Genomic DNA, 11,670 nt, shown 5'->3' on the forward strand with positions numbered 1-11,670 from the left:
TCCTTGAGGGTCCCCTGATGACAAGGAAGGCCCCATCACCACTAATACGAGACATGGGTCTAAGATGACCAAATTATCTACCTGGAAGCAGATCACCCTTGTTGTTATCCACCCGCTCCGTTTGCTTCTTGAGGATGAATGATGTGGTCCTTTGTCAGCTTAGTTTTTTCTACTTTTAGCAGGTTGTATTAGGACTAAGTGGGTTGGACTACATGTGCAAGGCCCGTTTCTGCTCTTTGGTTCTGTGTATGTGAGAGGTTTTCCCCCATCTCTGTTTTCTGTTTGCAGTGATGCCTCGCACCACCACCAGCACCCCTGGGCTAGAGGGCAGCCTTTTATAAAAGAGCCAGGGCTTGAAAGCATGAGGTAACCCCTGAGCACTTGAACCTTTGCTTTATTAGCATTAGGTCCCAATGAACGGGCCTGCCAGAGTTTGGGGACTAACTATATAGGAAGACTAAAGCTGACCCAAATACCAGGGTTTTAAGATTCAGCAAGTGAGCCTTTTAATTCCCAAGAGAAGAAAAGACTGCTGTGCCTCCAGAGCACCAGCTCTTTCTCTGAGCTATATAGTGACGCCCACCTGTCAAGCCAAGTTGATCACAAGTAAATCTCTGCCACCATGACATATTTCCCCAGGCCTAGGAGGCAGACACAGGCTCAGGTTGTGCAGAACATTTGTCAAGTTTCCACCCAAATCCCCTCCTAATAGTGCCAACATACTTTCCTCCTTTATACGTAATCATGGTGGGAGGCACCAGTACCTTCCCTTTTTGCAAGCTCAAAAAACCAGCTCCTCCTCCTCCTGGCCCTCTCCTCCCCCTCCTCTTCCTCCTCCTCCTCCCATCACCCCAGCTAAGGAACAGCCTGAGCCCATCTGAGGCTCTGTCTTGGGGCTTGGAAGCTTGAACCAGAGAGGAAAGAACGTGGGTGCAAGTTGAAGACCTTTCATGGCAAGAGCACAGTCAGCAACATCTGATCAGACCCCCCACCTCCCACCTCAGGTTCCTGCTGCCAGACTCTCACCAGCCTCCCTTGGGTCCTGATTCCAAGGCCTCTCTGCCCTTCATGTTCTCCCAACATCTTCCCTTCTGCCCAGTAGCCAGGACGTTCCTCTTTCTTGCAATCTTCACCAGACGCATATGTCCACCTGGTGCCTTATGGATGGAAAAAGCAATACAAGGGCCAACACTCAGTTCTTTTAACTTTCTACACAGAACTATATAAAGATTGCCAGGTTGCAAGCTTTACCTTACCAGGAAGAAAGGGGACACGGACCCGCACACTCAAAGCAGCACAGTGTAGCAAGTCAGGGACCAACATGCACTCCTTCCCCCCTACACCCTTTCTTTCAGTCTCTCCATCTGGAAAACAAGGATCAGAATGTTTGCAGGTCTGGAGTGTCATGGGGATTAGTTAATATATGTTCACAAAGTACTGTGATGTTAGAAGAAAGCATTGGGTAAGTGCTGAGCTTTTTGCCAAAAGACATAGAGGGATTCGGTGTTGGATGCAGAACTTTGGATTTAGGAGTTTTTGGAATCTGGTCTAGTGCTGAGCTCAGAAAAATCAGGTTGCAGCTTGGTCTATAAATAGTTGTTCAGAGAAGGGACTTGTGGAATAGGGCTCGCTTGGGCCTACTTAGCTATACTCTGTGCTTGTTGCTGCTGGGAATGGTTTTGGAAACTGTCTTTCCTGTTGCCAGCCCATCACACCTTGAGGCCCTCCATTCAAAAAACAGGCAGATGCAGCACGCAGCCGTGGAGGCCCGGGCCAGGGCTTTCCCTCCACTGCAGCCCTCAGGTCCAGGAGCTCTAACTGGAAGGTGGCCCACACCCCTATACTGACCACACCACCGGGGACCAGAGGCAGGTTGATGGCTGTGGATTGAAGTTCCTTCACTGAGAGCATCATTCCTGGGCATTTGGCTGCATATGCTTCTTGGGCAAAGGTGGCCACATTAAATGATGCCTTATCTATCTCTGTACCACTGGCTGGCTTGTTGTTAAGCTCCATATCACTTTTTTTGGCAAAAGAAGGAGAGAAGAGGAGGAGTAGAAATAAAGGAAAATGACTGTAGGCATTAATGGGAAGGCTACCAGCGAGGGCATCACTGGTTGAGTTGGTTATTCCCAGGGAGGTTATTAGTATATGAATATCAACATATTCATATACTAATGGACTGCTCATGTGGGGCTGTGATATTGGGGTAGGATTGATAAAAGGGAAAGAAGGACACCTAAAATGTCAGCCATGCCCCCACGGGGTTTCAGGGAGTTGCAATCTGGAAGCAGTTGACTGGGGATTGCTGTTTAATAAAACTTTAATACTAGTCTTAAAAATCAGAGCCCAAGACTGAAAAAGGAGGGTCTTCTAAAAGCATGTGTAGGGCCTACCCACTGCTTCAGTTTGTTTCTTTCCAGCAGGATGCAGGGCTTCCTTATACCTAAATGATGAACACTCTCCTTAGCCAGGAGGGAGTGTGCTCAGTGGTAGAACACTAATCATTCAGGGTTAGAGCAGAGGGCCAGCCTGGACCTGGGTTCAAATCTCAGGTTTAGTGGATGCTTGGCCAAGTAACTCTAAATCTCTGTTTTCTTATCCATAAAATAGTGGCACTAATAGTACATACCTCAGAAGGCTGTTGTGAAGAACCCACAAGATAAGGTGGCCAAAGCAATGCCCAATGCTCAGCATGCAATAAGTGCTTAATGTGTGTTAGCCCAAATGACTGGCATCAGTGCTGAAAGCATCATGGAGGTCATTCAACAAACCTTTCTTGATATGCAATACATGTAGAACACAGAGGATATAAAATAAGGCATATAATATCTCTGCCTTCAAAGAGTTTAAAATCCAATGCAATAAGTCACAATGAATAGGAAATCAGAAAATAAGTTGAACACATACAAGACCTTGTGCCCCAAACTCATGGGGTTAGGGGTGATTAGAGCTAGAATGAAAGATGACAAAAGTCCAGTGTTCTCGTTCCAGTGGGGCCTCAGTGTGAGCCCCTCTCCCTGCCCTCTGACACCTGCACCGTTGCCCAGCTGTAGGCGGTGAGGCCCACATGACCAAGCCTGTGTGGTTAATAAAGGGAGCATATATGGTAGGAAGAGGGTGAAAAGAGGCAACATTCACTTATGGTTGAGAGCTTTTTTAAGCAGGACTCTTAATGAGCATTTTCTTTATTTCTTCTCTTTCAAACGCTTCCAACAACCAGAAAGACATCTAGTTTTCCAGATTCTCGGAGTCCTGGTCTCTACACCACATGGACGTTATCCAACTCCTCTGTGTCCTCCCAAGGCAGCTTTTCAGACGGTGATCCCCGCCAGAACCGTCCCTTCAAGTCCGTCTTTGTGCCCACGGCCATAGTCAACCCCGTGAGGAACACAGCCAGCCCGGGGACTTTAGGACAGGGCTCTCTTCGGAAATCTGGGAGGAGCAGCATGAGAAAGAGTAAGTGGTGGCAGAGAGGTACGTGCCTAGAGCTAAGTAATGGCGGGATCTGACTCTGGGGTAGGCAGAGTACATTTTGCAAAAGCGAGATATTGGCCTTAATATAAACCTCTGGAAAGATAGTTTTTAATTCCCAAATAGTGACTGGTCTTAGTGGATGAAGCCAGACTGACTTAAAGTCACTGCCCTTGGTCACTCCATACATGTAAACTGAATGGGTGGAATGATAGCAGCCCTGAGGGCCAGCATATAATTAGAACACAGCCAAGGCGGATGCTGGCTCTAGTTAAGACAAAAGGGGCAAAGTACTTGCTGGATCAGTGCTTCTCAGACTATGCTCCAAGGAACCCCGCAGGGGTGCCAAAAGGGAAACAAGGGAAAGATCAGGGAGCTGGGTGGAAGGGGGGGTAAAGAGGGTTGAAGAGTTAATGCTTAGAATCCCCAAATCTTGCTTTGTTATTTAATTAATATACCCATGAGGTTTAAATTTTTTTTTATTGTACAAAAGGAAGTCTCCTTCATATCTCTAACCCCTGTCCCCAGTGCGCTTCTGTGTGTATAAATAGTATCTTAGAATCATACCCATCGCATGCACTGTTCTGCACTTTTCTGTTATTTTTACCCGTGTAACATCCACATTGCTCACATGGCAATGCTTTTATCTCCTAACATATCAAACTGCTACATAAGGCTTCATTTTCAGGCATTTTCAAACGTGTTTGGAACCCATTGTTCTACAAAACACGAAGGTTCTCTATTTGTGTACCTCTCTAAAAGACCATGAGCCAACCAAGTTAATTTGATTTATTCTGCATTCTGATTTAAACTGGGCTCCGCAGGCTCTCTCGCTATCTTAAAAAATGATTAAATAGGAAAATGCAGTAAGACTACTGAAAACAAGAGAGTAACATGTGGATCAGTATGCCACACAAGAAGAGCTCCCTAGAAAATTAAAACCGATATCTTGGCCTGCCCGTCCCCAGTGATCTTACCTGACCACCTGCTCCACCACCACGTACTTGACCTCCCACTGTGTTGCCTCTACCTAGCCTCCCCTCCTCCCCACTCCCCCATGACCTTCCCCCTCCCTCTCCCTGCTCATACACAAACACCTACTAAATAATCCCACCACAGCAGCCTTGGACAAGCAAATGGACCTCTTCAGTCTCCAGTTTTCTCATTTGTAAAATGGAAATAAAAATAATACCTTTCTAGGGTGCCTGGGTGGCTCAGTCAGCTAAGCATTCAGCTATTGATTTTGGCTCAGATCATGATCTCACAGTTGTGACATCAAGCCCCTGCACCGAGCTCCACGCTGGCAGTGTGGAGCTTGCTTGGGATCCTCTCTCTTCCTCTCTCCCTGCTCCTCCCCTGCTCATGCTCTCTCCTTCTCTCTCAAACAAACATTAAAATCAGGGCTCATCAGAGCTACTGGATTAATTTAATAAAAGAATCCATGTAAGACTGATGAAACGTGCCTGACACATAATAAGCTTCAAGAAGTGATAGCTATTTTTATAGAGTGATCATTTTTTTAGTACCATCATTGCTACTACCACTAAGCAGGTGCTCTTTAGCCCATCCAGTGTGAGCAGTGAGTCAGTGTTGGAACGTTCACATTCAGTCTACACCACTTATGAGAGCTGAAGGCTGTACCCCACTGTCAACTGCTCACACTTCCTTTCACCCACTCCCTCTCTACCTTTGCATAGATCCTGATGGACCTGGAGTTGTGACTGCACTGTATGCACATGTAAATAAGAAAGCATTAAGTCTCTTGTTAATAAGAACTGACAAGATATATAGATGAGGCATAAAACCGATTTTTCACACATTTCCAGGAGCCTAAGGACAGGTCTGCCCAGTGCTGCTTTGACTTTCTCAGGTTCCAGAGGCCTTTTCTCTCCCTTTTCCCAGGGCGAGGCTGGTCAAGCTATCAATCTCCCCACAGCAAAGACAGATGACAGGAGAATTGACTGTGCGCCCCGTAGGGCTGTCAGTGGAAAAATAAATGTCTACATGGAAAGGGCAGATTTGTATAAATGGCGCCTGGCTTGATCGTGGCCACTGAGAACACTGACTGCATTTCTCGAGCCTTCTGCTTTTCGTGTTCACATCTGGCTTGATCAAGGGTCCTGATGCAGAATATGATGTTGGCTCAGGTCCTCTGTGCTGGACACAAATGCCTGTGATTCACACACGTGTCCAGAGGCTATCACAAAGGACTAACATATCTGACTGGATGTCACTGATGCTCCCTAAATGCTGAGAGACGCTTTTGGAAAAGTGGACTGAGGTACTTCCCAGGGGTGTGCCTGTCACCCCAGAGTGCAGTGATGTCCCTACCACATACAAGACACATGTCCAATGGCATATGTCCCATCTTCTAGAGAATCTGAGGGGTAGGAATGGCTTCCTTTTACTGATGGAAGATCATCTCCATTAATAGCAACAAAAACAAAATAAACAAAAAAAGCTCAAGGAAGGGATAAAACCATAGTCCTGGACCTTTTATTTTGGGGGTTTGCTGTCCTTTACCCAAAAACAGTGAAAGCTTAGAAACACGGGGCATTTATTATGTTCCAGGCACTGTGTTAATGGTTGCACACATCGCAAAATGTCAGCCTCCCAGCAGCCCCGTCAGGTGCTGGGTTTACCCACGAGGGGCTGAGATGCAGAGAGGAAATGTGACTGACCTGTCTCAGGCTCCCCGGGAGGAAGTCTGACGCCAGAAAGTCTGCCATGAGACTTTGCAAAGCTCATCCATACACAGTCCTAACTCGGGAGCAGTCTTTCCAAATTTACTTCCATGTGCTGTCACGTTTGCCTGCACACCCTTCCCCTTAACTCTACCCGCCCTACCTCCCTCTCACCGCCACATGCCTACAGCTCCTGTTGGGATTTTCTTCAAGCTTGTCAGATCCCCCCTCCTCTGCTTCCTGCCCTCTTTGCTTCCCTGTCTCCCACCCCCTCATCCCTCCCCAGCGGACTGACTCTTGTGTTTCTCAATTCCTTCTCTTTCTTTTGTTTCCTCTTTGGTTTTTATGCCTCTGTTTGCTTCTCACTGTGAAGCTTCCTCCTTAGGTCTGTCTTCTTCGCTCCTCGCTTTGCAACTTACAGGTCCAAAGTGAGAGAGTAGGAGTGGGGTGTGTGTGTGAGAGAGAGAGAGAGAGAGAGAGAGAAAGAGAGAGAGAGAGAGAGAAGGCAAATAGAAGTAATGTACCTTCTGACACTAGCCCCAACCCCCTTCCAAACATTCAGCTAGCCAGTAATTTCCTGCCGGCATCAGCAACCAGCACTAAAAAAAGAATAAGGTCACCTTTGAAAGACCCTGGGAGAATGTGAGCACATTCAAGTTGGGAAAGCACTTAACTATTCTGGGCTATCAGGACACATGGCCCACACACAAGTCGGAGCGAAGCCGCCGTCAGCAGCCCCCGGTGCTGATTGCCTGTGTCCTGTGATTCCCCAGATGGATCCCTGCAGAGGCCCGTCCAGGCAGGGACCCCCGCCCTGGTGGTGGGCTCCCTCAGACGCAGCCCCACCATGGTGGTGCGGCCTCAGCAGTTCCCGTTCTACCAGCCGCAGGGGGTCCCCCCTGCCTCCTCCACGGTGGTGGTCGAACTGGGACCGCAGCCCACTCCCACCGGGGAGCCTGCCCTCACGTGTGTCAGCAGGGGCGGCGACACCAGGACCCGCTCCGCAGCCGGTTCCCTCATCATGGAAGGCAAGGAAATCCCCATCAAGAGCGAGCCTCCACCTAAACCACCTGCCTCCGCCCCACCATCCATCCTAGTGAAACCAGAAAACTCCAGAAACGGCAGCGAAAAGGTAGGAGTGAGGTGTCATGGGGGGTGGGGGTACGGGGTCTTTATATCCCTATCCTGGCACAGTGTCCCAGCTCCTGAGATTTGTTTTACCTGGACGAGGCATTCAAACTGCCTGAAAAGAATCCTCACACACAGTGACCTGCACACAAACCCCCTCAGGCTCCTCTGCACATGTGTTACTGTATTTCCTTCATGCCTCAGGAACCTTTCGTACATACGTCTTTCAAGGCCCAGGAGTGAGTTGGGAAAAAAATGTGGCTTTGTCATCAGCCTTCTCTTGATTTGAATTCCAGATCAGCTGCTTGCTATCTGGTATCTTGGCCAAAACACCTCACCTTTCTGAGACTCTTTTTGCTTCATCTGTAAAATGGCAGTAAGAATAGTAACAGCCTCCCAGGACTGACATGGAGATGAAATGAGACAGGATGTGTCAAGTGCTTCAGCAGAGCTCGGTCATAAGTGTTCATGATATAGAAGAGGCCACTGCGACACAGAAGAACTTAAGGGACTTAACAAAGTCACACCAAATTATAATGAACCCAAACAACTAACTTTTACTATGACCTCTGTGGCAGAAGTCAGATCTTGTCGTTTCTAGTCCAGAGCCTCTCCCGCCGGAAGCCATGAGTTTTTGCAAAAGTTTTATGTTCTCAGTAATATTCTTGAGGCAGGAGGAAGAGTGAGATAGAGGAGGTGACATGAAGAAAATTAGATGGTTGTTATCTTTTAGTTTACTGGCCATCACTACCCCCCACCCTCCCCTACCACCACATCCACCACCGCCACCATTACTACCATCCCCACTACCACCACCATCACCACTAACACCATCTCCACCACCACCACGATCATCATCATAACCTTCACCACCATCCCATTACCATCACCATGGCCACCATCAACTCTACCATCAACTCTACCATCACCACCATTACCCATTCTAGGACAAAAAAAAAAAAAAAGATGATGTGGTTTCTTCCTCTTTGTTAAGCATTTACTGAATGCTAACAACTGGCAGGGACTGTGCTGAGTACTGCGCATGCCTCATCTCATTGGGTCCTGACAATAACCCTCTATAGTTATTATTCTCAACAACCCTCTATAGTAGATATTATTATTGTCATCCTCATTTTAAAACAAGGAAAGGAGGCTTAAAGAGTTAAAGCGCACTACCCAAAGATACACAGGTGAGACGTTTGAGTGTCTGGAGTAGAATCTGGATCTGATTTAAAAAAAAAAAAAAAAACACCTCATGCTCTTAACACTAAGCCATAAGCTTGTAAGGAAAGGCATTTGGCAAAAAGTGCGAACTGATATAAATGTTGGGAATTCTTTTTCTGAATTTTAGTATTCAGATAATTCAGAGTTTCCTAGACCCCAGTTGCCTTTTACTCCAAGCTGTTAGACACCGCCCTCACACTGTCAGCATTTAGTAAGAGCCCAGACCTCTGTGAGATATGGTGAGGGTCAAAAGTATGAAGAAACTTGGACTCTCAGTATGGGACACTGGGATCCAATGTCGTAAAAAGAAAACATTTCTAAGCAGTAGCACAGAACACTATTCGGGCCTAAATCAGGGGTGCGCTAAAGAAATACCTGTTGGCACAGGTAGCTATATAAGAGACAAGGAGAGTTCAAAGAAAGAGGGAGGAAAAAAATCCTTAAAAGATAAAGGAGAGAGAGAGAGACAGAGGGGCTTGGGCGACAGGAGACCATGCGTCCCATATGAAGGGGGACCGGCTCATGAGCTCCAGGCAGCTATTGCCTGGATGGGACACAGGCCTCAACGTACCAGCTCCTTGATTTTTTAAGAGACATATGAAATTCTACCTTTAATATGCAATCTCCCCTTTTATGTGTTGGCAACTACATCAGACTCTCAAACATGCTAAATTCAGACTAAAGTCAAACAGCAGGAGTCCACTTTGCAAACTCTGATGATAGAAGGCCATCATGAAACTTTTGAGTTGGAGTCGGCAGGCGTTGGGGAGGGGGTGGGGGGGCTCAAGGAGGAGGTGGGCCTGGAGATAGGCCTGAACAGCAGGTGGCGAGGAGAGAGGGAAGGTGACGCTCTTGTGCTTTCTGGAAGGGGCTGTAGCCTCTGGCCTCAGCCCTTTGCTCAAGTTATTGCCTCTCCCATTTCTCCTGGGAAATTTCTAATCGTTGTTCAGTTCTCCACTTAAATCGTGTGGCTGTGGGAGGCCTTCCCCCACTACCCGACTGCAGCTGCTGTTAAATAGGCCTGTGCGTGCCCCTCCGGTCTTCCACTTCTGCCACCAAAGCGCGTGTCCTCGTGTCCTCACCGTCTGTCTGTCGGGGCAGTCTTGTTCCCTCTTGGACCCGCAGCACCTAACAGAGGGTGCAGGGCATTGGAGAACCTCACAGTAGACTCAGGTGTTTGCAGGGTGAACACAGAAATGAGGCGTTTTAAGTAGGGACCTGTGTGGAGAAACAGTAGGACTCCAGTCCCGGGGAAAACTGCACAGCTCCCACCTCACCAGGGCCTGTGCTCTCCTTTCTCTTGCAGCAAGTCAAAACCGTGAGATTTCAGAATTACAGCCCTCCTCCAGCCAAACAGTACACCGCCCACCCCACGTCAGCAAAGCCTGAACAGCCTGCCACCCCGAAGGGGTCCCAGCCCGAAGCAGCCCCCTCAGGCCCAGAAATGACCGTCCTATTCGCCCACCGAAGCGGCTGCCATTCCGGACAGCAGACAGACCTCCGGAGAAAGTCGACTTTGGGCAAGACCATCACCCCAGTGTCTACTGCCGCGGCCACACAGACCGTGTTTCCCAGCAAATGAATCTACGGGTGGCTTTTCCCAGACCCCAAAGAGGTGAATTGCGTTTAAATACAGTCTGCCTCCACTGATGGCGTCCTGCCACTCTTTGGGTGCTCGACCACAGGTCCTGGTTCCTCCAGTGGGTGGGAGAGGAAAGGCGGGAGCGGGGTTCCTGCCCTGGGTGGGAAGAGAAAGCGTGTGACCTTCCACACATAATGCTTTGATGCAGCAAGGCCACAACGCAGACCAAGGAGTGGGAGACAGTCTGGTTCACCCTCCCCTCTTCCCTCATCCCTTATAGCATTTCTATGGTGCCCTCAAAGGGGCTTCAGCCAGGGCCATCACAATGGTGGGAGTGTTGACATTGCTTCTTTGACCTCATCACCATGTTCTCAACAAGCATGAGGACAGCTTCTGCCATCTTTGGAGCCTGCATGCTGACCATTAGTGGCTGCCACACGTTGTTTCCTCCATAGAGTCATAATCCTGGCGCAAAGGGGACATGGGGGAAGGATGTGAGGTGGATACTCTGATCATTCTGAGAAGCCTCTAAAGCCAAAGGGAGTCAGCTTATTGGATTTGGTCCAAACAAGGTCAGAGAGAAAGCAATGATTGATCACATTTTAAGTCTTTTAAAATGTTTTCCCATGTATAATCCCACACGACAGATGAAGCAGGAGGCACAGAGCTGTGGGTAGGGTCCTGTGTGGAACTACAGCTAATTCATTTATCCTGGCTCCAGCCTGACTTCCCCAAGAAAACACGGCATGCTTCAAAACAACTCTGGAAGGCATTTGGGTTTAGACATTCCATTTGCATAATGACAACCTTTACCTTCTCATATTTCTTCACATTGGGGCAGACTAGCTGTTTCACCCATTGTGGGATAAAGCAGCAGGGTCAGTGAGAAGATGCCAGTCCAAGGCTGGACTGGGGACACTCCCCAGAGGACAGCAGAGAAGGTGGGAGAGGAAAGAGGGAAGGGAAGAGGAGAAGGTGAGGCTTGAATAAAGGCAGTCAGAGAGAAGGTGGGGGATGGTGAGTAGGAGAGAAAAAGACACTTTGGAGGGAAGCGTCAGGACAGAAGAGGGAGGCGGAAGAGCAGCTTTGACAGTCATAATGCCTGGGAACAGAAGGGAGGAGTCTGCAAAAGCAGGTGACTGTACAGAGATGGGGCCGAAGCGAACACCTTACAAACAGGGCTGAGGGGGCAACCCAGAGAGCTGAGGCAACGTTGTAAAACAACCCACTAATTCTCACTAGACATAACGGTTGTGATTTAACATTTATAACATGCCCATCAATGTGGGCACCTTAGTGCGTAAATGCCATTTGCCACTAAGGCTGGATGTCATTTAAAAAAAAACAGTCAGGCCTAATTATACCTTTTCCATGGACAGCTCTTGAAATTCTGGGATTGAAATATTTATCTTTTACATAACACCCCCACCACACACACACACACACACACACACACACGCATGCACGCACGCACACACAGTGTGTGTCAGTACCTAAGCTGCTTCTCTACTCACAAGAACACCCTCGAGTTGAGCAATGAGTTTAGCAAGCTACTCTACCACCAGAGTGGCAGGTTTC

At 48.2% G+C, this 11,670-nt stretch overlaps 1 protein-coding gene across 2 annotated transcripts in view; it reads left to right on the forward strand.

Annotated features, from left to right (window-relative positions):
- SH3RF2 (SH3 domain containing ring finger 2) overlaps positions 1-10,161 on the forward strand; it is a 119,377-nt gene extending 109,216 nt beyond the window's left edge. Inside the window, exons 8-10 of one of the 2 annotated variants that reach the window (XM_029942179.1) lie at positions 3,224-3,459; positions 6,932-7,290; positions 9,817-10,161. In XM_029942179.1, the coding sequence (XP_029798039.1) occupies positions 3,224-3,459; positions 6,932-7,290; positions 9,817-10,092 (871 nt within the window). In that variant the 3' untranslated portion in view covers positions 10,093-10,161. Of the gene's footprint in view, positions 1-3,223; positions 3,478-6,931; positions 7,291-9,816 lie in introns of both variants that reach the window. The other variant, XM_029942178.1, reaches the window with a different exon arrangement.
- Positions 10,162-11,670: the final 1,509 nt, after the last annotated feature.

The sequence above is a fragment of the Suricata suricatta genome, chromosome 6, assembly GCF_006229205.1.
Source record: "Suricata suricatta isolate VVHF042 chromosome 6, meerkat_22Aug2017_6uvM2_HiC, whole genome shotgun sequence".
NCBI classification, from domain to species: Eukaryota; Metazoa; Chordata; class Mammalia; order Carnivora; family Herpestidae; genus Suricata; species Suricata suricatta.